We start from the raw sequence: 26,077 nt of genomic DNA on the forward strand, positions 1-26,077 counted from the left end.
CATTATACAATATTTAAGAAACGTGAGCAATGTGATGTAAATGTCTCCAATGTGTGTGATGTTGGATTTGATAGGACCAAATGTGGAACACACATACACACTTGATAATACATTTGCACAAAATATTTAATTTAACAGTACAAGTTTAGTACATGTAATTAGCATATGAAATACATTCTTTTTGAGGATAACAATCTAAAAAAGTAAACTGTTAAAAAAAATCTGTTTATTTTGTGTTGATAAGATTTTATATCTGTTACTTTTCAGCATCTGCAGGTTCCAGCAGAATTTGAATAGTAAGATCTCCATGATAGTCTTTTAAGATAATTTTGTGAAAAATTAAAAGCAATATTTTGTTACCATAAAATTAGAAATGAAAAAATACACAAAATAAAATAGATTTATCAATATTCATTCTTACTATATATTGGTTCCTGTTTTTGTTACCTTTTTACCATTATTTATTAGTTTTTATTTAGCATGTTAAAGGTGTTTTGTCACTACATGAGCAATTACATAGCAAAAAACAAAAATGGTGTAATAGTTTGTTACTAAAGACATAAATTTGCAATACTAAAATAGGTGGATATAAAAGGGGAAAAAAAGAGGAATCTTTAAAATAGGCCTCATACAGGTTGACAATCGAAAATCCGTCCATTGATAATCCGTTTACTTCAGTTCGGCATGAGTTTCAGTTTGCATATCCAATACAGGGACTGCAGGACACTGTTTGGTCACTAATATTTTGGCGCTGCCTGCTTCCTAAAACTGTGCCAGATGTCTGCAGTGCGGCGAGAGGAAGGCTGCCCTGTGTGTGGAGGTAAATATAAAAAAAAAAAAATCCAGGATTTTCTAAAATCCGACACACCTCAGGTCCTGAGCATTTTTGATAGTCAACCCGTATAAGCAACCTGATTTATTAAAGCTCTCCAAGACTGGAGAAGACAGACTATCATGGGAGAACATGGGTAATCCAGCAAATCTGGAATTGATTTCTTAAAAATCATTTACATTTAGTTATTAGGCAAATGTTTTAAATCCTGGATCAGATCCAATCCAGGTGCTTGGATCACCGAAGTTCTCCCATGAGAGTCTATCTTCTGCAGTCCTGTAGAGCTTTAATAAATCATACCCAAGGTATGACATTTTTTTCCCCACTCCATGAATGATAATTGAATATTTAGAATATACTAAATCCCTGCAATGTTTCTGTATGTTTTTATATGTCTTACAAAACACCTGCTGGACCTGTTTTTTTTACTTGTTGAAGTTTTAGCTTCATTTATATTATGGGAAACGTATAAAAGGTGTGAACTGTCACGCCGAAGCAAAGGAAGTTAGACTTTCTTCTTTGCTTCGCTATATGAATATTACATAATGTTTTGCTTTAGAGTCTAAGCATCAGGGACATCTATTGTAGCAGAATCTAGTTTTTCCATGGCAACCCCATTGGCTTCCATTAAAGACTTTCTTTTACTTTCTGTCTTCTTTGGCACTTTTCCAGCATCTTCCATTGTGTTCATAAGTGGCTTTCCCAGTGTTTCTGGGAGCATAAGGGTTAATATTCCAGTTATGAATGCCATGATTCCAATAAGTAGCTAAAAGGAAAACAAAAAAAAGAACATTTTATAGGTTTTACAAAAACGTAGAAATGGCAAGATATCCTACATTTTCCTCTATTTATAACAGTAATTTCATCATTAATTTAAAGTATGCTCAGAAGGTAGGAATCCTTAATATTGCACTGGGAATATAATGACAAACAATAGTGGGCTCCTAATTTAATGAAAAAGGAAAGCTTAGTTGTTGGTACCAAAATGTTATTTTTATTTTTTTGGTTTGCAGAAAGAAGATTACATTTTGGTAATACTCACCCTGTCAGAAAAGGATTTAAAGAGCAATTTCAGGCAAGTAAAAATAGAAATTGACAAGAACATAAATAAATGGCATGTTCTCTTATTGTAATATTTACTCTTTAATTATTATTCTGTATTTACAATAATATGGTACACAACAATTGTAAATTGTGGACTCACATTTTTGTGTGTAAACTTGGGATTTGTTTTTCTTGAATCTCTCTCTCTTTTGAAGTGGGTTAGAAGTGGCGTAGGACACACTAGAGTTTATCTAGGAAATAAAGGTGTCCCCATCCAGGCTTATTTTTATTGCTGGGTTATTTTAATCGCAAGAATTATTGAAAATGATTACAAATCCTATCATAGGTAAAGAAATTATTACATGTTCTTCAGCTGCATATAATGTATCTGTTAGCATTAGGTTCCCTAAATGAACTGCATATTTATGAATTTATACATTTTGCATTGCCTGCCCAGGCAAAACCAGAGCCAATGGTCTTTTATAAACTACCTGATTACTGTACCTTCAGGTAATATTCATAGGTTTTGGGTAGTAATGTATTCTTTTATACTAGAAGTCTGAAATACACAAAAGTAAGAACTTATTTTGAAAAAAAAAAGCACCTGTGGCATAAATATCCAAACATCTTTCAGGTACACACAGAATGGTGCAACCACACTACCTAATCGACACATCATACTCCCACTGCCAACAGCTAGGGACCTAAAACAACAAGAGGTAAAAAGGTTAATATCTGTGAAAATAAGCATTTTTTAAAGCCATGTTATAGTTTTGGTACTATAAAAAGTCTCTTTTACCACCCCCTAAAGACAGTAAAGCAGCTCTGACTGTTATCCTCAACTGGATCTGCTCCTCACCACTGCTGCAATGCCCAGTTCCCCTCTGTTTCCAGACAGGATGATGTCTGGTGTCATTAAGTCTACTTCATGTCATTGCCAGGTGCTGCTCTGAGCATTTATAATTCCCCCACTCCATAGTGGAAAAAAAGAGGAGGACCTCCAATGTCACTGGATGACTTGCATTGACATTGCATGTCTTTTTTATCAAACGGTACTACCGGTTCTCAGTTTAGGTCCGCTTTTATATGTGTATACACATGGTTATACAATTTGTTGTTACTAACCTGACAACTGTTGGATATAGTTCAGCTGTGTACAGATAAATAAGGCCAAAGGCAGTACCAATTGAAAACTTCCCAGCCATACTCATAATAATGATTACAGTACTGTGTTCCTGTAAAACATAAATGCATAACCATAGTCTAGTATCTTGTACATGTATCATCTGGATATGCTGGTAAACAACTCAAATCTTAAGGCAAGGCAAAAATTGTGGTATTTCCAACAATTTATCAGCTATTGAACAATTCTAGTGTAATCATTTAAGTAGAAACATTTTGGGTTTATGTATTACCTTAGTTCTAATGATATTGATATCTTAATGCAATTAGGATAATCCTAGTGTGGTACACCACCCTTGTGGGATTACCTTTTCTGGGGTACAAGGTACTCTCAGACTGCAGGAGAGGTGTATGAAGCACACTGGAGAGAGTAGTTAAGGTTGAAACTGACCCTCAGTCAGTTTTTTTAAAAGGTTGCATAAGATAAAACAAAACAAAACAAAAATTAATCCTAGCCAGTCAGGCACTAACTAAACAGCAGGCCAATTCCTCTCTACCAGTTGGTGGCTAACCCAGCAAACTCAACACAATTGTCCCAGCAACCTTTACTCACATGAAGTACAACAATGGCTCTCACAGGCAGCTTCCCTGTGCCCCAGGTCAGAGAGTGCTTCCTGCCTCTCCTTCCCTTTTTACCTGCTGCTCAAAGCTGTGTAGTAATTAATGGCCAGACAAAACCAAACTCTGGTCTGGATCAGAACACTTCTGAATGACATGCAATACCCAGGTCTGGAATCCCTGCAGACCTGTTGCTGGTTAATCTCTCCTAAAGGGGAAGGAAACAAGGAGAAATATATCTTCCCTCCAAGATACCCCCTTTTGCCATGTCACACTAGTTATGTAGAATCCTGGGATGTATTGGGAGTACAATACATGAACATTTCTTTTCCTTGCTACACACTGATAGATTTCATTAAGCAGCAGAACTAAAGAGGTATTTTGGGGAGACTTCTAAGACTCTGTGAAGCTCATAGGTCGTGCTATACATGCTACTTTATTGGCCCACAGAAACCTGTGTAACTAGTTAGCAATTTGCTTGGTTCATGAGAACATTATCTGCTTCTGAGCAAAACATTTCATTTATTCTTACAGTTTATAGCTTCATTTGTAAGTGCATCTGTTTTCAGTTTAATTAACTAAAAGTCCTCTGGATAAAAAAGGAAAACCAGATCCCTCCATCTGCACGTCACAGTTCCACCAAACTGATGACAGTTCAGTATGCTGTGGTTCAATCTGCCAGTCCCTACTATCCTTCTGCTTCCACTACCAATATTTACCCAATATTTACTATATTGAAGAGAAAAGGGCTGGCTGAAGAATCATCAAAAAACACTACTACAGAATGTCAAATTCCTGGTCTCTTGCTGCATGTTGCAATTCCTTGTTTGAGCATGTACATCATCAGAGGAAAGTAGGGACTGGCAGACTGAACCACACTGGTGTATACTGGGTCAGAAATACACCACTGCTGAAACTGATGGTTTCTAAATATTCTTAAGCTGGCTTCTTCCACTGTCTGTAGTGGAGGTCAATGAAGCAGGTGGGGTGGGGATTGTCTTTTAATTTTTTTCTTTGCAGATGGACCTTTATTTTTAACATCTATTTTAACAAAAGTTTAGTTGCACCATCCCCTAATTGCTTTGTTGTTTGCTTGCTAGCTTGTAATTGTTTAATCACCAATGTATTTACAACAGTGATATGTATAAAATGACATGAGAGTAGATGTACCTCAGGTATGAGCATAATCACAACACAGATGGCAGTACTCAATAAAAGAAATGGAGCCAGTGTATTTCTCCTTCCAAGATTGTCCATGCCTAGGCAGCAAACTATATAAGATGGAATTTCAACAGCACCTGTAAATTACAAGAACAAATATTTTACTCTGAAGTTATTAGCATGTTTTGAAGCAATAAAGTAAATTCATACAAACAGGTTTGCTGCACAAAACTGGGCACTATTTCTAAGAGCAAATGTAATCCCCGATTTACTGATAAATAAAGGTATATAAAGCTTTGAAAATCCCTCACTACAGTACAGTCATATTAAGCAGTACCACATTTTACTTACATCATCAGCTGGTGGATGAGGCTTGCCTTATGCCTGAATTGTTATATGTGCCTGTAGCCTTGAAGCTGCTTTTATGTACATTTAAAAATGCATAAGAGACTACAAAATGGAAAAATTTCTTTAAAAGTATGCAAAGTCTAACATTGAAAGTCTGTTATTTGCTCCCTTTTGGTCTGTTAAATTTTGGTAAATCTGTTTCCATAGTACTGTCCAGTGATATTGCACTATCCTGTGTACTCTGCACACATCTTATGTTAATTAAAGAACTTTTCTAGTTCCAGAGCTGCATATTTCCAAATGACTCAGCATGGGTGGCTGCTGTCATATCCTATGGAGTAGGATGCAGCAGGGTATCCTTCTGCTCCCCCCCCCCCCCCATAGAAACACACTCCTCCATTGAACTAAACAGTGATGTCTGTGCAGTGCTTGTTTGTTTTATTGTCAAGAAAAATTGTTACCAATAACAAAAAATGAATATACGTCTGCATCTTAAAAGTCAGGGTTGGCTGTCTATAAGGTTGGCTTGTACATCAAATGGAATTCTTTTAAGGAAGGAAAGGGCTGCATTGGCCCAGCCACACAGCACACTAATCCCCGTTTTTTACTGTGAATTATCCAAATAAAATACCACCTCTACGAACCAAAATATGGGCAGCTTTGGGTGGCTATGCTAGCTAGCCTGTCATATGATCTATATTGCATCCTTTTTCATGTTGCAGCTTTACATCAATATAAATAGCAGTGGTGAGAGTTGATAGGAAACAGGGTACCAGTTAAAATGGAGCAATAGAGCCATTTCCTATAGTTTTAAGTTGGAATCTAGATTCAAATAATTTAAAGATATGTATTTTACCCTAAAATTGTATAATAATGAATAATTAAAGCACATGCTGACAACAAAAAAAAGTTATGTAAGTGCATTTTTTGTACAATCAGTTTCATTCAATTTTGACGTACCTGAAAGAAAAAGATTCAAGTATTCATTTCCTCCCAGATTTACAGAGTTTAGGGCAAATACATAGTATCCCAAACTACCAGTAAACCAGATAAGCCAGACAGATATGGTCCTTCTTGCAAAACTGCAGTTGTGAAACAGGTCAAACACATTATGACTTTTGGACTGCTGGATACCTTCATCATTAGTATGATTGCTTTCCTCCACTGGACACAGTTCAGAGAGTTTGCAGGAACTTTTCACTCTGTTCCACTTTTCCATTGTAGCAATTATTTTTTCTACCTCATTGTATTTTCCCTGGGAGTGTAGCCAGAAAGGAGTCTCAGGAAGTGTCCAACAGCATAGAAGAAAGGGCAGCGTGGTGACAGAAAGAATAATCTGGTATATCCACCAAGTGCGTACTAGATAACCAACCAAGGCAACAATCATCACTCCTACAGCAAAAAAGGCATGAATGTGCATAGAGGCCCAAGTGCGGGCTTTGATCCCTATATATTCTGTCACATAGACAAATACTACTACGAGGTAGCCACTGGATACCTAAAAAAAAATAAGAAAATGTAGGATTTTAAAGTTACTAATTGTATTGGTAATTTTAAAATAATATTTTAAAATACTAATTTTTAAATTAAAAAAGAATAAAATATTTTTTTCAGTTTTTTTTCTTTGAAATGCAGCATCAGATCTTAGCTAAGTTCTTAGTTTAAATACTGTACAAATTAAATGAAGGACATATAAAAGGCTTTGGAGATTGTGAAAAAAGGGAATGGGCAAATGGTATTGAGTTGAGTTTAAAGGTTCCTATAGAACAAACATAGACTTGAATGTACCTCAGTATTATTCAGAGATTGCTGAAGTGCACAAAAAAGTGTCTTTGTAAATTGATGTGTCTTTTACCATTGTTTTACTAAATACTAATATCTCTAAATAATATTGCAGTGAATGACTAACAGCTGCAAATAAAGGGAGTATCTTTATGTGACATGGAGCTGGCAGGAAGTAACTATAGTATTTATTATAAAGATCAGCATTCAGTTATCAAGGTTAACAGTAGGCACAATTGTATCGGCTCCATTAGCATTCTTCTGTTTACCTTGCTAACTGTCTGAAAGACAATGTTTACATTCTCTGTCATTTATATTCACAAAAAAAAAATACCTTTTCACACAGAAATTAAAAGGGCCTTTCTAGTATTTTAAATGCTTACTTTTAGCATTATACCCTTTACATAAGCATTTTTTGGGTATTTTACGACGTGCCTCTGAACTTGCTAGGAAATTGGACTGCTCCAGGAAAGCCTTCTCTGCCCTTCTCTTTACCACCCTTCATAAGCCAATGCCTTTCTTGACCTTTTTACAATGGGAAAATTCTGGAAATAACTTTCAGGTCTTTGGGAGCCCCTACTATAATTATTATATTCACTGCTTACAGTACATTAGAGTAGGGGTCAGTGGGAAGAATGCCCAAGACAGCCCAAAAAAAATCACTGGTGTCAGGTAAACTGACCTGGGAGGCACACATTTCTCACGAGTCAAGGAATCTCAGAGAACATCTGGAGAAACCTAAGGTTCCACAGAACATTGTTTGAGAAACACTGGTATTGAGTATTACTTGATGGTGAAGTGGTTAACTTCAGGTTTAAGATGATTTTGCCCTGTCTTAGGATGCCTAAAAAAGGCTGTTACAGGAAAATACCATGCATACAATATATTCAATATATATAGCCTGATTTAATAAAGCTCTACAAGACTGGAAATGATAGACTATCATAGGAGAATGTATGTGATCGTGCCAATCTGAAATGGATCTGGTCTAGGTCTAAAAAAAATTTGTCAGTTATTATCAGATACATTTTCCCATCATAATAAATGGTCTAGCAACAGGTTCTTCTTAAGCTATGATATGCTTCACATTTTTTACACTGCTTTAGTTTTAATAACCACTTCAGCTCACACATGTACACCGGCTATGTACCAAAGCAATGTTTACATTTTTGCCAAGGGTCCCCTATCATAAATCCTATATTACTTAAGATAACACAGTAAAACATATGTATATAATCAAGGTTTTCCTTGTTTGAAGTTACAAATGGGACTCTCTGAAAACACCCCTGCAAGGAAAGACTGTTTTTTTTCTGTTTGCTTTGTTGAATAAATACAGGCGAGAACCCTAAAGAGACACTATCACTTAGAGTTGCCTTATTGCCAGCCTGCCATTTGAAGCTAAACCCTCACAAGATATTCTATAATTTGCCATGGCACCTAACCTAAAATATATTTAATGGATTTGAAGCAGTGCTAAATGCACCTAAGCATATAATACACTATCTGTAGGTACTGTTTACAAATCCTAAATTTGCCTCTTTAAATATGTTGAAAAACTCAATAATTTTCATAATTTGGTACAATGTACATATATGTAAGCTCTACTTCCAGTTATCTAAAACACTAAAAACAGTTCAATATTTTAAATGATGTTATGGGAAAGGAAGGGAAAGGAGGGATGTAATGGGAAAGGAAGAAAAGCACCGAGTCACTAAGCTCCATCTAGTGAATTATCTTTTTTTTATAATATTTTGTTTATTAACCTACCATTTAATCTTCCATTAATTTTTTTGGATGTGGGCGAAAACTTAAGTCTGGAAACCCACACAAAGGAAGATCATACAATCTCCATACAACTCCATTTTTAATTTTCTGTATTGACTACATTTACAATTATATAAAGGAGCGCAATTAAAAATATGCATATTAAACCTTGCATTAATACAGTATTTTAGAATATGAACTGAAAATACACAATACTTTTCTTTTTAAATACATTAAACAACTGTGTCACTCAAACACACCAGTCTGGCAATTCATGTAGTGGTTTCTGGTGGCATGTTGTGAGCCAATGTGACAAAATGTATATGTAGCTTATTATAAACAGTTCAGAGGTCGCTTAACCAATGTTCTTTAAATATATCCTTCATTATCCTTACAAAAATATTCAACAACTAAATGTATACAATTTTGTGGACTTATTTATGCATACAGAGTATATTGATTTCTACAAATAAAAATTTGATCTGATATTTGGGTGCTTCAATTACCTAGTATTATACTTGTAGAGCTTGTTATACTGTAACATAAAAAAACATGAACACACCGTAGCCAGGAAAAAACGAACAATGACAAAGCTGTAATAGTCGAAGGTAAATGCCACAGCAACACCAAACAAAAACTGGCATGAACTTGTGATCCACATTATTGGTCGTCTTCCCACTCTAAAGATTAGGAGAAAAATAACAATTGTATTATTATTTTAAACAAAGTGTCCTTTGCAAACATTCAAATTATCCTAAGTTTATCTAAAATGTAACATGATGGATTTGCATCGCATACTGTATACTTTTTTTGCCTTATGTGGTGGCCTTCTGACTAGAATGCGTCGTGTAAACCATAATCCAGTATTTTCCCTTGCTTAATTATTTGCTGAAATGTTTGCAACACTGTCCCTGTAAAAATCAATATAACTGTTTCTCTCCATGTGCAGCCTGGTCCTGGTGGATTAATGTTAAGCCAAGGCCAGAGTCATGAAGAAAAGGCTTGATTAAGGTAAAACTATGTACACAATTTCTTGGCACAGCTGAAACAGTTTGAGGGGAGTTCAGGAAAAACATGCTGAGAATGTAGAGGCTCCAATAGGGAAGGTACATGCAATGAGCTGTAGCTCAGACCAATTTAAAACAAAAGATGTTTATATATAAGAGAATTTGCTGTGCTTGCCAAGCGAAACTAATGAAGCTTGCTGCCCCCTACAGATCTTGTGTACACATAAAACACACTGGGACTTCATTTTGTGGTTCAGGTAAAAATGGAAAGGTCTTTGGATAAAAAAGAATGTTTTGAAGTTCTTAGAATAATTAGAAGCAATGTTTTTCAGCCTAAGTATTTTATCGAGGGTATACCTAGGGGGGCACAGTAGGAACAGTTGGGACAGAGTCCATGAGGTCATGGGGCCCAGGCACTAATTTTACCATCTGCTTGTTAACATTATATGTTAAGAGGAATATTGCAACATCTAGCGATGCAGTTGTTTTTCTCTGGTCAGCTTAGTTTGGAAATTTCCCATTCTCCACACTAGCACAGGTGATAACTTTATTCACATACATCAGCTGACAAGGATTAGATACTATTTTTTTATGTTTGTTTTTTCTCCCATGGTTTGACAAGACTTCTGCTATTTTAAAGCCAAAACTCTCCATTTAACAGTGAGCATTTGTTCTACTGATTAAGTATTCCTTACATAAACTAATTGCAAGCCAAGTTGTTAGCTTTAAATATAATGTCTTTCATAATGATCTTTTGTTTCTATTTAAAACTTTGTTGTGCGCTTAAAAGGAAATTACTTCCTTTTAAGCACACAACAATATACTGCAAGCATTTAGGCAAACTTCTGTTAGGAAACGCTTATTGGGCTGGCGATTCCGTGCTGTGCGCCACCGCAGTCGCCCCCACACAGCCTATTTTGCCCAGTAATGTTACTTGCAACAGCAAAGAGTATAGAGAAATATTAGCAGCCCCTCCTTCCTCCTAATCGTGCAACCTGATGTATTTTATGGCATCCCCACCTTCTGGCGGCTGGGACTTTATAGCCTCTCTGCTCCCAGTCACCAGTTTCTGTTATGTAGCGTTGAGCTGAGCTAATCTGTTTTGGAGAGTTTCTCGGTTGGTTTACTGTTGCTAACTTTGCCTGTTTCTGACTCTGCGAGTTTATGCTGCCTGGACCGATCTATTGTCTTTGACCCCGACTCTGGGTTTTACCCCTTTGTACTTCGTCTGGATGATGGGTTATCTGGTATGATCTCTGGCTGTGAATTCTGGACTAGTCTATTGCAATCTTGGTACTTCTATTTGTGGTCTCCTGCCAGCCAATCTCCAGATACCATCTTTGTGCACTAAGTCCTGGGGGCAACTGAGTGCTTGGAGACGCAACCAGTCGCCTGAGCAGGGGCTTACTAAAGGTGAAGACTGTGGCGTAGATTGGGGGACTGGTGTCTGGGGAATACTGGTGCTGACCAGGGCCTTACAACTTCTTTGCAGATTTATGGCTGTTGTCTTGCTGAAAAAAAAAAACATCTTCTTCTATGAGCATTTGAATTACATAGCCAAAAGAAGGTTTATGTAGTGACAATGAGTTTACATAATAAAATGAATCTACGTGTATTTTACTTTATTTAGCTTTTAGACTGCTCAGAAGGAAGTTAAAAGTATCCTATTACTAGCATTCCTTTGAATGGTGGGACAACAGTGGAGAAGAAAAAAATATATATGTGCACTGTGCTGCTTATCTATACTGCTATTACAGTGTCCACATATACAGCCACAAGTTTACTAGACAAACTTTGTGGGGACTCCTAAAAGCCATTCTACTTCATGATCCTATTTTAACAAAAAAGGTAGAAAAAATTATATGTTTAAGAATTTCAGAATATGTGTACAGTATGTCCTCTCCTGCAATCCTATCTGCAAACATCCTCTATGTTCTCACGTAAACACTGTCGCCTATTTTAAATTATGACCATGGCTGTTGGAATCCTGCTTCATCAGTCTTCTCTCCTTCCTCTGGCTGTATCTAAATAATAAGGGGACAGCAGCCTTGCCTTTTCCCCTCCTGAAAGAAGTGTGTTTATTGTTGCCTTGTTAGTAGCTAACTGTTTAAGTTGTTTAACCCACCAACTGCTTTAAATCTTATGGACCGAAAGCCTGTCATGTTCAAATCAGTAAGTTCAGTGGAACTTTAACAGGAGCCTTCTTTTCTTTGGAAAGCCAGTCCAGCTTTAGCCAATTAGGAAAAGGTCCAATGATTCTACTTTATGTTGGAACAGGAGTGCATCGGGATAAGAGAGGACAGTGAATCCAGCTTGGGTTTCTGCAAAACTCCCTGTACATTCCTAATAGGTAGCTTACTGCACAGGATTAGAAATTTGGGTTAATACAGGGGCATTATTAGGAATGATAGCAGTAATAAATATGAGAACATACAGGGTTGCAGTTCAGACCAATGTTGCACAATGCAAAACACTGGTAAACATGAAGAGCCAATATGGATCATGATGTACTAGTGAGCATGAGGGCCATTATTGAGCAATTAGACAATATGATGGATTAGAACAGAGCTTGATAAGCACTACTGAACATGAAAACACTATTAAACGAATGTGGGGAACTATGTGAGGCACTGAAAACATAAAAGGCTCACATACTGTGCTTAACAAATGTTAGGCATTTGTTAAGCAATCACTTGTGTTTTGGCACCATACTTCATTTCAATGTAAACCCAATATTATACATATTAGTATAGCTAGCATTTTAGTGCTAGCCTCTTCCTAAATCTTTGTATTTTTGTACAATATTAAATAAGTAGTGGCCAAAAAAGAAGTGAAGATGGATGTACTTGTAGTGCTTCCACATATTAAAGGCAGTAAAAAAGTGTCCCTTGCATTGGGAGGATTTTTACATAATATGCACTCCCTCAATGGTTAAAATACTCTGTGACAAAAGTATGTTGATAAAGGAAGACTGCTGCTTTCAGACACAGCCTGGCCTGGGTCTCCAACAGTCTGACTTCTTGCAGACTGCTCCAATCCACAGAGCTGATCTGTGAGCATATAGAAAATGATGCTATTGTAATTAAAATAAAGAAGAAAAAAACAATCTTTACTTTACCAAACTACAGATACTCATTTAACAACCAAGCTTGGTTCCAACAACCTGGACATTAAGTGAACTAGTCGTTAACTGAGGAGTGTAGAAAAAAGCCAATATGCAGAGCTGCCAGCAAGCAGGTTCACTGACAGCTGTACATTGTACAGTTCTTGTACAGAGAGAGCCACTTGTAAGTGCGAGCAGTCACTAAACAGGTAAATCGTTACATGAGGAATACCTGTATACAGAAACTAACCCTAACATATATAAACTAATAGGCTAATAAACACTAGTGTGAACAAAATCTTTGCTCTAGTGATTCTGAGAATAAAGTATTATCCTATTACCTTTGACACTACGTAAAGAAGATGAATTAGGTCTGTCAATCAGAGCTTGCATGTCCAGCCAAGCCTTGTGTCACACTGATCTCTGCATGCATAAGTGACCAGGTGAGTGATTAATGATAAAGATGAACACTTAGGCTATATACACAAGTCACATGATCCTCAGCCAACGCAAGCTGTCAGGTTCGTCTTGGACGAGAATCTGACATGTACAGAGGACATCTGGGACAGATCCATGAATGACCACAATGGAAGTAAAGGTGGGGATATCACAGCGGGGTGCCACTCACTCACCCCCCCCCCCCCCCCCCCTAGATTGTAAGCTCTACGGGGCAGGGTCTTCTCTTCCTCCTGTGTCACTGTCTGTATTTGTCTTTCATTTGCAACCCCCCCCCCCCCCCCCTCTCCATAGAACAGAAAGGCGCTGTTATGTACAGGGCTTGTTCATTCATCTTTCAGTCGTTTGTCACTGGAGACAATCGTGAAACGACAATAATTGAGCGTGTGTACATAACCTTAAAGTGCATAACTTTATAGAAAAAATGGTAAACTTTGCATTTTAGAAATCACGCTATGTACCCCATGAAAACTGTACATTTTGGGAGAGAGGACAATTGCATTTGAAAAAAAAACTAATAATGCATACTATGTAAGTACTTGGGAAATGGAAAGGTTCATATTAAGATGGTAGGTGATGATACATAATCTAACATAAGTTACATTTATTCCCTGGAAGACATTTAAATTTGTGATGTTGCTAAAGTACTTGTCATAATGACTGTTCATTGGGAGATAATTAGCTAATATAATATTTTAAGCTAATATTAGAGATAATTGGAGAAAAATATTGGTATGACATATTAGTTACATACGGTAGATGATGATTTCTATAGTTTCAGCACACAAAGCACATATACATTTTTACATGAATAGTTTTATTTTCATACATATACTGTACCTGTCTGCAATGTCACCAAAGAATACTGCTCCGATGAGCACTCCAAGCATGAAGGTAGGTTGAACTAATTTAGCAAGCCATTCCTGTTCACAAACCAAATCCCACTCAGTAACTATGCTACTATCCAAATCAGTAAAATCATAATAAAATCCGTTTGTACAGGAAAAGAGAGTCTTATTTCCATCAGATTTGTACATCAGATCTGCATTGTTTTCACGTTTAAACCGACTGCAATGCTGCAGTTCCCAGATCTCTCCATCTTCCTGCAGGACAACAAGATGATCATTTGGTGATGTCCACAGATTCCAAACTTCATGGAACCCAGAGAAAGAGTCATTATGAAGTACTATCAGACTGGCATTCCCTGGAGGTCTGCAAAAATATTTTGGTGTAACAGCAATGAACACAGATGCCAGGTAGTGAATACCACATGAGATTGCTTGAAAGGCAGAAGCAAAGTATATGCATGCTTGTAACCTGCAAAAGGACATAAAAACACAACAAATTACAAGGGGATTTAATCACTTTTCTCTTCTTTTTGTAATAACAGTTTTTAGAAATATCTTTCAATGCAGCAATAAAAGATAGATCAGAATAAATATCATTGATACTTCCTGTGTGTTTCTATATGTATGCAGTGTAAGGACCGATCTCTTACCGGCTATCAGCTTATTGCAGACTCTGTCTATAGCAGAGATACAGTGTGAGAAAAAGAAGCAGTACCAGGAGCCAATCAGTTATGTGTTGGCAAAGGGTATGCTGAGTGGAAGATAAATTAGAGTGATGGAAAGATTAGTTTATCATTATTTTGCTTCTTTTTTCACTGTCCAGTAACATGTTAGGGTGGGTCCATGATGATCTGGAGTTTGCGGAAAAGGATTTAATGAAACTGGCCAGCAGATTGAGGACATTTGGCAGCAGAAAATGTAATTTTGGAATTGAAACCGAATATTACTGCAAAACCTTTTTTTTTCTTTTTCTTCTTTTATTTATCTATTTATTGTTATCTTTTTTGTCAGGAGTCCTGTTTAACCAGTGAAGCTCCAGAAGCACATTACCATTTCAGCTATAGACCTATTCATTTGCCAATACCTTTGTTATTATAATATAGAAGGTAACCATATTATACCGTTGATTTTCTGACCATTTTTTCTGCTAGTAGTGTCTTCTTAAACTGGAGAAACAGATTGGATAAGAATGTGACCAACAACTACTATCTTCACCATAACCTTGAAAGACATTAATTAGAATATTTTTTTTTAATTAAGGCTACTTAACTTTTACCTATATTCCAGTAATACCAGACATCCTTAGATGTATAAGGAATATTACAGAATCCAGAAAGTATTCACCTTTTTTTCTTGAGAATTTGGACCTAATTCAGCTTCTTGACTGTTGTGATCAAAGGATGTTCTTGTGACCATAGGTCAAGCATTTGGTCTCATAAAGGAGAAAATAAAACAATCTGAACTTAGTTTCTACCATTTACCTGAATTGACATGACCAATGCCTAGGCATTTGAATATATAAGCAGCACTAAAGGAATCTTAGAAAAGTAGATTTTACAGAAAATGTAGGCATTCAACCTTCTGTATTTGTACTGTATCCTAATAAGCATGCATATAATTAGGACTGTTGGATCCAAATTGTTTCAAAATATTTTTCTCATTATAGCCCTGTACTGCTGTATGTTATTATTTTTAACTTGCTTGGAAATTCCTTAAAATGTGTTTTTCTGTGTGTGTTCTCTCACTACTGGGCTCTGTGCTGGCATAGCTCAGTGACAACCTCAAAATTCCTCATGCAAACTTGTACTCCATAGAAGAGAGGCCCAAGCTAGTTGGAATGTAATATGGTATAGTATACTATGGGCAAACTCTCCAGTCTATTGGACTGCAGTTATATGTAGACCTACTGTGCAACAGCTAAAACTAGGAGGTAAGATTATAAAAAGGGAGACAGCAAGTACAATGTCTAACTGATTGCTTGTTATGTGACTTTAGTTAGTAAAGGGGGTTAGCGCTGCAGCAGGGTACAAGTGGCTCTCCGGATGCACACACAGCACAATGAGGATTTTGAGGTGAAACTTTGCTTTATTTGCAAAGAGATTACATAAAGAGGTTTCCAAAAGAGGTAAAAATACATACAACAAAACAAATCCATGCCAGGTTGGCAACTAACTACACAGCATCTCCCATGGCTAAGGGACCTGTAACAGCCCTATGCTGTTAGGTCTCTGCACTGAGCAATACAATGATCACCACACAGGCTGTGTCTCACTCTAGTCACTGCTGTGATTGATCAGATCTCAGTACTTGTTTCAGGATGCAGTCCCAACCCTTAGTAGGCTGAGAGTTTCATGCTCATCTTGATTAGGAGCCCTACTCCAGTGGATAGCCCCCACTGTATGGACAAATGTACATCCCGTCATTCACCAAATTACATACATGTCCTGACCTGCTGTCACATTAGATGGGCATTAAACTTTTGGGTCCATTTAAAATCAGCATGCACCTGTTATAATCTTTCAAGTTTTACTGTGAGACCATTTGACCTCTTTTTATGAACAAGATAGAGATGAGATTCTGGTTAAAAAGTCTAAACAAACCTGTACATATACTTATATATACCATTGCATTTTACTTGATGTAATGGAAAAAGAGTATTGGAAAACAGCTTGGGCACATTACAAAATTATACATTATACATATACATTTGATTTGGATACTAGGTAAATTTTTTGTTTAACAGAGGGTAATGTTTTGTTCTGGTTGAAGGCAATTTGAAGGCCTATTTCTCATTAGGCCACTTAGGTCATGTCTTAGGATGCCATGACCAGTAGGGGCAGCATCATAACATAACTTTTTCTCTCCCTCCCTCTCTCCCCACTTTGCCCTCACTTTCCTCTCTCTCTCTCTCTCTCTTTATTATTATTATTATTATTATTATTAAACAGGATTTATATAGCGCCAACATATTAAGCAGCACTGTACATTAAATAGGGATTGCAAATGACAGACTAATACAGACAGTGATACAGGAGGAGAGAACCCTGCCCCGAAGAGCTTACAATCTAGTAGGTAGGGGAATTTCACACACAATAGGACGGGAGATATGTAGTGGTGGTTTCAAAAGACAGAAGAAGAAGGGTAAGCGAGTTTGAAAAAAATGGGTTTTGAGCGCTCTTTTAAATGAGCAGAAAGTAGGAGCAAGCCGAATAGGGCGAGGCAGACCATTCCAGAGAGTCGGAGCAGCTCTAGAGAAGTCTTGTGTCCGTGCGTGTGATGAGGTTATGAGTGAGGAAGTCATTACTAGGTCATTGGAGAAGCAGGGAGAGCGGCAGGGGGAGTATTTTTTTACCAAGTCAGAAATGTACCGTATTTTTCGGACTATAAGACGCACTTTTTCTTCCCCAAAACTGGGGGGGAAAAGTGGGTGCGTCTTATACACCGAATACATGTTAAATATACCGGTAATTAAAAAAAATCATACTCACCCGATACCGCGATCCCGCGATGCTGTGGGCTTCTTCTTCTCCTCGCTCTCCTCCTGGCTGCAGCGCGTGTCCCCTCCTCCTCTGAGCGAGGAGAAGCCGACACACGTGCCCTCGCGATCCGGTAAGCAGGCTGGATCAGCCTGCTTATGGGATCGCTGGGGTATGCGTGTCGGCTTCTCCTCGCTCAGAGGAGGAGGGGCGCTGCAGCCAGGAGGAGAGCCAGGAGAAGCCGACACACGTGCCCTCGCGATCCGGTAAGCAGGCTGGATCAGCCTGCTTATGGGATCGCTGGGGTATGCGTGTCGGCTTCTCCTCGCTCAGAGGAGGAGGGGACACGCGCTGCAGCCAGGAGGAGAGCGAGGAGAAGAAGAAGCCCACAGCATCGCGGGATCGCGGTATCGGGTGAGTATGATTTTTTGGCACAGGGTGATCAGAAGGGGATACATTGTGTCAATGTATCCCCTTCTAATCACTCTGTGTCAATGTATCCCCTTCTGATCACTCTGTGTCAGAGTGATTAGAAGGGGATACATTGACACAGAGTGATTTTTTAGTATTTTGTTCAGAATCTTTTTTTTCTAGGTTTTTCTCCTTTAAAATTGGGTGCGTCTTATAGGCCGGAGCGTCTTATAGTCCGAAAAATACGGTAAGTGGGACAATAACTGTGTAGGGATTTGAAGGCAAAGCACAGGAGCTTAAATTTGATCCTAAGGTGAAAAGGAAGCTAGTGGAGAGAACTACAAAGAGATGCAGCGGAAGAGGAGCGGAGGGAAGGATGGATGAGTCTGGCTGCAGCATTCATGATAGATTGTAGAGGAGAGAGTCGGGTTAGTGGAATACCGGCGAGAAGGATGTTACAGTAGTTCAGATGAGAGATGATAAGAGCATGTACAAGGAGTTTGGTGGTCTCAGGGGACAGGTAGGGGCGGATTTTGGAGATGTTGTGTAGGTGAAAGTGACAGGACCTGGAAATGTTTTAAATATGGGGGGTAAATCCGAGTAAAAGGTGACACCCAGACAACGTGCCTGGGGGGAGGGCTGAATAACAGTGTTGTTAACAGTTAGATATATGTAAGGGGGAGATTTGGAATTTGAGGGGGGGGGATGATGATGAGTTCTGTTTTATCCAGGTTGAGTTTCAGGAATCAGTCCGACATCCATGATGAGATGGCTGACAGGCAGCATGAGACCTTATCCAGGACTGAGGGAGACAGGTTCAAGAAGTTCAAGAAGTTTGGAGACATATGGGAGAAGGGAGATAGGAGGGTAGTTGGAGGGTAGGGAGGGGTCCAGTGAGGGTTTCTTTAGGATAGGGAGAATTATGGCATGTTTAAAAGCTGAGGGGTATTTACCAGTAGAAAGGGAGAGGTTGAAGAGTTCGGTTAGGGCAGGGGCCTAGGGTGGAGGAATGGGCACGGAGTAGATCAGAGGGATTTGGGTCAAGGGGACAGGTAGTAGTTGGAGATGATGAGAGAAGAGAAGAGACTTCGTCCACAGTAACAGGGCTGAGGGAGGCCCTCTCCCCTTTTTTCTTCCTCTCTTTTTCCCTCTCTCTCCCTATCTCTCACTCCCCTTCTCTCCCGAATTCTCTCTGTTTTCCTCCTACTACCATTCCTGACCCTCTTTCCCTCTTCTCCGCTCTTTCTCTTCACTCCCTCTCTCTTTCTTACCTTTCTTCTCAATTATCTCTCCCTTTTTTTCTTCCTTTATCCTCCCTGTTTCTCCATCTCTACTCTACCCCCCCCCCCCCCCCCCCCCCCCCCCCCCCCCCTTCTCCCCCTCCCTTACCATTCTCCCCTCTCTCTCATTTCTCCCTCCGCTTCTCGCACATGTGTTGTTTAGGATACAGTAGTAACCATTTATACCCTCAGGTGACAAAAATATTGGTAACAATTTAAACATTCATCCATAGGGTATTGATCAGATTTGGGGTACTGGCAACAGTTTATAAAGAGGTAATCAGCATACAGTATATATTGAAGGTAATACACTGTCTGATAAAAAGTGAAGCATTAACACATCAGGCAGTGAAATGTGTCAATCAGTTACATGCATTGTCCAAATTATTTTCTTGGATATCCCAGATTGCATTCCAGTTTCTATACCCTCCCTTTTGTGGATCCCTTTTGTGTTCTTTAGGACCCAGGGGATCTTGATTACCTTTGCAACACTCCTTACGAATCTGGGATTTTGGGCTATACCTACCAACCTTCCTATAATGGAATTGTTTGCTACCACCTCAGCCCAGCAAGGCACTCACATGGGTTCTTTCTTACTTCCTGTCTTTCTAAAGTCTGAAAGACTCTAAACATATTTCTCGTTTTACAAATTTGACACTGTAGAACCCCTGATCCATAATAGGTTTTCTTCTTTCCGTACCACAGATTTAAAGAGACCCTAGTGTGATGACCATGCCTTCGCCTACTGCTTTTTTGAAAGAGTGGTAGGCAGAGGCATGGTCCAATTGTAGTTCTATTTATTTTTCCTTTTTGGAGAAAAAGTGTAACGTTTTAATCCATTAGTACCTTACCTCTCTTAGAATTTTAGTTTTACACTTAGTTTTACACATTTTAGTTTTACACTTCTTCTTCCCCCTCTTTGCTATTAATGTGATTGTCAAAGCTCTGTGTTATAAATATGGTGGCCCTGGCCCAATGTTTTTGGGCTGCTGTTTTTCGTTATATTAATTTGATTTTAAATCTTAGCTTGCTGTCTACACTGTGGGAAACATTTCTGTTTGAAGGCCTTGAGGATGTTCCCAGACATGCCTGCACTATTTTCTCATATTTTTATGTATGATAAGTATGATAAATTGGCAGACTTTGATTGATTTCACTTATCCTAAAACTTTTGACCAAGCTTTGGTTAGAGTTTGAGGTTACAGTGCTCATTATATTTTGTACCTGCTTCGGCAGGCAGAGAGAAGAACAGGTTGGTGCACATCCTTCCTTTTTATATTCTGTTTCTGTTGCTTCTAGAACTTCAGTATTCCCTCCTTAAACCTCTCCCTTTTTTGTCCTAATCCTTCTGCATATCAACATGCAGGTCATAAATTAAAATTTTTAAAACGCTACTCCCTGGAAACTTATGATGATATAACTTTGATTATTCTCATTTTTGAAAATATTTCACAAAATATTTTTAAACAAATTGTAGCAATCAGCAGAATAGCTGACAATCCAAAATAAGTCAAAGAAGGACAAAATTGGCAAAGCATTAGAATACTATAGTCAGTAATAACACTGTCTAACTAAATAATTTACCTTTATTGTATACAGAGGAACCACTGGAGTGGTTTTGTATTGATTGAAATGAGCTATGGCTCCTAAAAATCATATTTTTCTTGAAAAATTATCAGTTGTAATTGGTCATAGGGGTATCATTTCAGAACAGCCATACATTGTTGCACACCAATAATAAATGAGTCCTATTTTTCAATATATTACCTATCTTCGAAATCACATCTTGCAATAGTTATTCAGGTATTTTGTCTTTTGACAACTTCATTCAGAATTAGTTGAAGGATGTCTCAGCAGTTTAATTCAGTGTGGATTGTTACATTGCTTTGGTTTTTGCATGTTTAGTGACATGCGACATGTAGAAACTTATGGCTTAAATAATGTATTATTGGCTTATTACCCTGATCATTTATGCTTAGTTCACAATGATGGCCTTTTTAAAAGTATGAGAACTGGCACTATACACCTGCTGCTTGCATTTTCCAAGGCTTTTTGGTTGCAGTTTTAGTAGTTGTGGCAATCTGACACCCTGTAAACTTTATAGATATCCAAAATATCCTCTAACTGCCCAGCCACATGGTGGTTGTCACTTTTGCCTACCTTCAACTGCCCCGCCCCTCAAAGGCTTATGTTTGTATTAACACATTTCCATTACTATCCTTTGTGTCTAAGCTGTGTGTCTCCAAGTTAAATATCTATTTGTAATGTATCTTATGCATACCCTATGTACCTACCCAGTGCAGGGGACAGTGATGCATGTCACTTCTGCAACAGCTGGCAAGATGGTCAACTCCTTTGGATTTGTAAAACTTCCTTTTCTGCTGTTTTCTCACACATTTATTCAGAAGTGATTATTTATGAATGGTCTTTGATGTTGGACAGTTAATTGAGGTACTAGACTGAGCTGTTTAAGCTTCAAATCAAATGTTATAGTTTGATATCTGTTGGGTTACTTCTCAATAAGTTACCACAGCTTTTCAACCACCTTTGAAAAAATGTGTAAATTTAGGAAGTGTCTTATTTAGGAATGTATCTTTTTATATTCTGCACTATTGGTATTTTATGTCAAACAACTGCATTCAAATCTTACCAACTAACTGACAACTCTTGCAGGTAATAATTTCATATTGTACTTTATTTTTGCCGAAATCAAGTTTTTCGTTATGGGCTTATTAACACATGTTCACTTTAATATATGGAAAAGTAGTTCTAGTAGGAGTTCCCAATTATAAGCTCAGCTCAGCAGCACATCTGAATGAAACAGAAAATCCCATCCATGACATTTGTCAGTCAAAACAGAAAGTGAAGGTAAATCTCAACAACTCGGACACTGGCAATAAATACATTGGGCCTGATTTATTAAAGCTCTCCAATGCTGGAGAGGACACTTTCATCAGTGAAGCTGATCAAGCAAACCTGGAATGAAAACAGTGGCTAGCAAAAAGCAAATCATTTTGACATAATCCTTTCATAATCCAGTTTTGCAGGATCACCCAGCTTCACTGATGAAAGTGTATCCTCTCCAGCCTCGTAGAGCTTTCATTAATTAGGCCCACTGTTTTGGTATGAAACATAAGTATTAGATTATTTCACAAGTAAGCAGTGCCACTTTCTGTCCACATGATAAATATTAGACAGGGGTTGAGGTGAGTGGCTTCACAGACAACCTAACTTCTGCCAACCATTCCATACTTTATCATTACCTGAAAAAAATATGTCCATAGTTTGGCTTTATTTTGGCTTGTTGAACAGCCTTTTTTGTACAGTTGTAGAGCATTCACACTGTAGAAAATCTGCCTTTTGAAATTACTTAGTTACTGAACATTACATAAAATGCACACTTATGAAAAAAACCTTACACCCAGAATACCTGAAATAGTACATTATAGGGTAACGTTCTGAGTTGATTCTAATAATGTAAAATCAGTTGTGAGGAAAAACAACAGGAATTTATATATTTTCTAATAGTTTCCTATCTACTAAAAACATTTACATAAAAATTATCTTTGCCTAATAAACATACCCTATCTGCCCTGAAGAGACTAATAAATATTTCAAGTTGTGTACAAGATACTACTTGTACTGCTTTTTACACTGATCACTATCCATTCCGTAAGAACTGGTTGTTATGTATAGAAAAAACCTGAGAAACCATAATAGTCATTTGTAGTTCCAATAATACATGCATGGATAATATTTGTCATTTTGTCCATAATCTACCAATTTAGCTTATACAAGAGAAACAAATGTTTTTGTTCAACCGACGGTCTAATTGATTTTCCAATTGGTAATCACTCATTCCAGGGATCCTTAATATGGCACACACTTGTACAATGTTCTGCTCTTTCAATCATGGGATGGAGATGAAATGAACCGAAGGACAGATGGGAGCCTTCAACTGGATTAACTCACAAGTTTTGTACACAGAACACAACTTGATGCTATATTTACCAACACATCTGATCAAGACCCAAAAACCATTGTCTGCTGTTGAGCTTACTTCTGTTTTTATTGGCCTCTTAGATTGTAGGCTTCTCAGGGAAGGGTCCTCTTCTCCTCCTGTGTCCCTCCCACTGTCTGTATCTGTCTGTTATTTGTAACCCCTATTTAAAGTACAGCGCTGTGTAATATGTTGGCGCTATATAAATACTCTTTATTAATAAATTAATAATAATAGTAGTTAAAATGGAGGTAATTGTGTGTACTTGCCCTAAAACCTTCCTGTCTCTTTCCTCTGCCATTCAGCTGCAAAGCTGGTCTACACAAGTAGCACTGAATGTGAAGGCAGTGTGTGGTAAAACAGCCTTATAGATAGTACCCACATTTGTGTAAATGGCCAGGCTTTATGTGTCCAGTGAAGCAATCGTGTTTTTGTACCACCAACTATTTCAGTAACAGGGTCTGTCTGCAGTGTACAGTGTGTCTCGGCTATTCTGTTTTTTAATGTTGCACTGACACAGAGCTGACTAAACTGGAATGCTCAGCAGCTCCCATATGTTTTCAGACATGCCAGCTCTACAATGCCACAACTGCTAGTTTTGTAGTCTGGACTTAATATGTAGTCTGGACAAAATACAAACATAGACACATTTAAAGTCCTGAACTTACTATTATGTCATCAGGACAGGAAATAAAGAGAAATATCTGCACAAAGAAAAGAAATAAGATGCACAAAACAATATAGCCTTAAACCTATAATAAACCTTACCTACTATATTCAATTATAAAATTGTTTGGTTTTGATTCTAATATGCATTATTATTATTATTACTACTCAACAGGATTTATTTAGCACCAACATATTACGCAGTGCTGTACATTAAATAGGGGTTGCAAATGACAGACGAATACAGACAGTGACACAGGAGGAGGAGAAGACCCTGACAATCTAGGAGATATTTGCTGAAATAGATTTCAGAAGTATGATTTGCTGTACACTTACATTGGAAGTCTTCCCTTTTATCAATAGGTTACAATGGGTCTGTTTCTATAAAGAGCAAAATTTATTTTGCCAATACCATAAAAATAAGATTAAAGTGTTAAAAATAGTGATCAGATGATTCATGTGGAATTTAGCATTATTATTTTGTTATGGTATCTACAGGCCACCATATAGTGGTCTGAATCATTTTATTATGCATTTGATGAGGTGTAAAGAATTCCTGAAAATGACATTATGTGCACACGTGGCCTTCTCAAATATCCATCTATAAAGGTTACAGATGTAGGTAATAGGGTGTGCTGTAGAAGGTAGAGTAATACATTAAATTAAATCATTTATCAGGAAAATATATGTCATGATATGTGGTAAGTTGCTTTTTAATACAGCAAGTTTCTAGCAAATTAGAGTATGTTTTACAAAGTATGTCTTACATATACAAAACTTAGAATAACATTATGCAGGGTCATAGCAGCATGTATTTTCTTACACTGCCTTTCTGTTAACTGCCTGCTTATAGCCCTAAATCTCTGAGCTAACAATAGTCCTCTCTTCTCAAATAAACCGGTACTGTGTAGCTACAGCACTGCCTTGGCCTCTCACAGATCATTCTAACATACAAGGAGCAAATAAAGCTTCCTTTTCCAAAAAAAAAGATCATATAAATCTCTGCAGTTTCCTGAACTTTTAGCACAAATCCCCCTGAAACATTACAAACAAAACCAGCTTACCTTCCAAAGTGGCCCACATGGTCGAACAGACCCTCCATGCCCTGGCTGCAGCAGCTGTGATGTGGCGTACAGCTTGTGAGTTAATTCTGTTTATTCAGTTGGCATGATGCTTGAGCCAAGTTTTGTAACTAGGTTGATTGGGGGTGATCTCAGTTCGTACAAGGGTATAGTTCTGTCGTAGACAGCCTTTGTTCTTGCAATTATTCAACTTGAGTAAATTGTAACTAGACCTGTTAATGAAGTTTTAAGTCAGAGTTAAATGTGTTATAAGACAAGTAAATGCTGTGTGTGATTGTGAGAGGGCTTGTATGAGAGTTTGCAGATGGACATGTGTGTTTGTTATGAGAGGGTCGTGTAGAGACAGGAGCTCCTCCTCCCTCCATAAAGTCATGGGCTGCAACCCATTAGTTATACTAAAAGGAAAAAATCAGTACATTGGAATGCATATAAATGAAAAGAATTTTTAGTCACTGAAATACGCACGAAACACACAGGAGGATAGTATTTTGTCATTTAGAAATAATAAAAAAATGACCAAATGAATACAATGACAAAAAACGGCCATTGATCCTGAAGTACAAAGAGTCAGATAGTTTCAATCCGAGTCGATTCCGTCTTGGGCTGCATAAAGATGTGCAATAATTGTCTTTCACGATACTTTCCAACAATAAAATGTTGCACGATGCAAGAACAAGCACTGTATGTAAAGCGCCGTTCTGCTCTATGGAGAGGGGGAAGGGGAGAACGATGGAGTCCAACAAGAGTCAGGTGCAAGAAAAAGCATGGTCATCCTGACGTGTAGTTAAAGATCCAGCAACTCTAGGTTTCTGAATCTATAGGAATCATCCTAGCATCAAGCAGTTGCAGGTGGAACATTGCACCCCTCTCTTACCATGTACTGATTACTAAGCCATACTGGGCCTGATTTAGTAAAGCTATCCAAGACTGGAGAAGAAAGATTTTCATGGTTATCAAGCAAACCTGTAATGGATTTCCTAAAAGTCTTTTGCTATTTGTTGGCAACATTTTTCAATCCTGGACCTGATCCATTCCAGGTTCTCAGGATTACCAAGTTTCACCCATGAAAGTCTTCTC

At 37.8% G+C, this 26,077-nt stretch overlaps 1 protein-coding gene across 1 annotated transcript; it reads right to left on the reverse strand.

The window, feature by feature from the left end:
• Positions 1–108: 108 nt before the first annotated feature.
• On the reverse strand, positions 109–25,255 carry SLC22A16 (solute carrier family 22 member 16). Its single transcript, XM_072408764.1, has 8 exons — positions 24,983–25,255; positions 14,078–14,554; positions 9,234–9,351; positions 6,086–6,623; positions 4,787–4,914; positions 3,002–3,111; positions 2,481–2,580; positions 109–1,598 (listed from the first exon to the last, which is right to left on the reverse strand). Exons 1-8 carry the CDS (start codon positions 25,018–25,020, stop codon positions 1,395–1,397), a joined length of 1,713 nt encoding a protein of 570 aa, XP_072264865.1. The 5' UTR covers positions 25,021–25,255; the 3' UTR covers positions 109–1,394.
• Between the last annotated feature and the right edge of the window lie 822 nt (positions 25,256–26,077).

The sequence above is a fragment of the Pyxicephalus adspersus genome, chromosome 4 (assembly GCF_032062135.1).
Source record: "Pyxicephalus adspersus chromosome 4, UCB_Pads_2.0, whole genome shotgun sequence".
Lineage (NCBI taxonomy): Eukaryota > Metazoa > Chordata > Amphibia > Anura > Pyxicephalidae > Pyxicephalus > Pyxicephalus adspersus.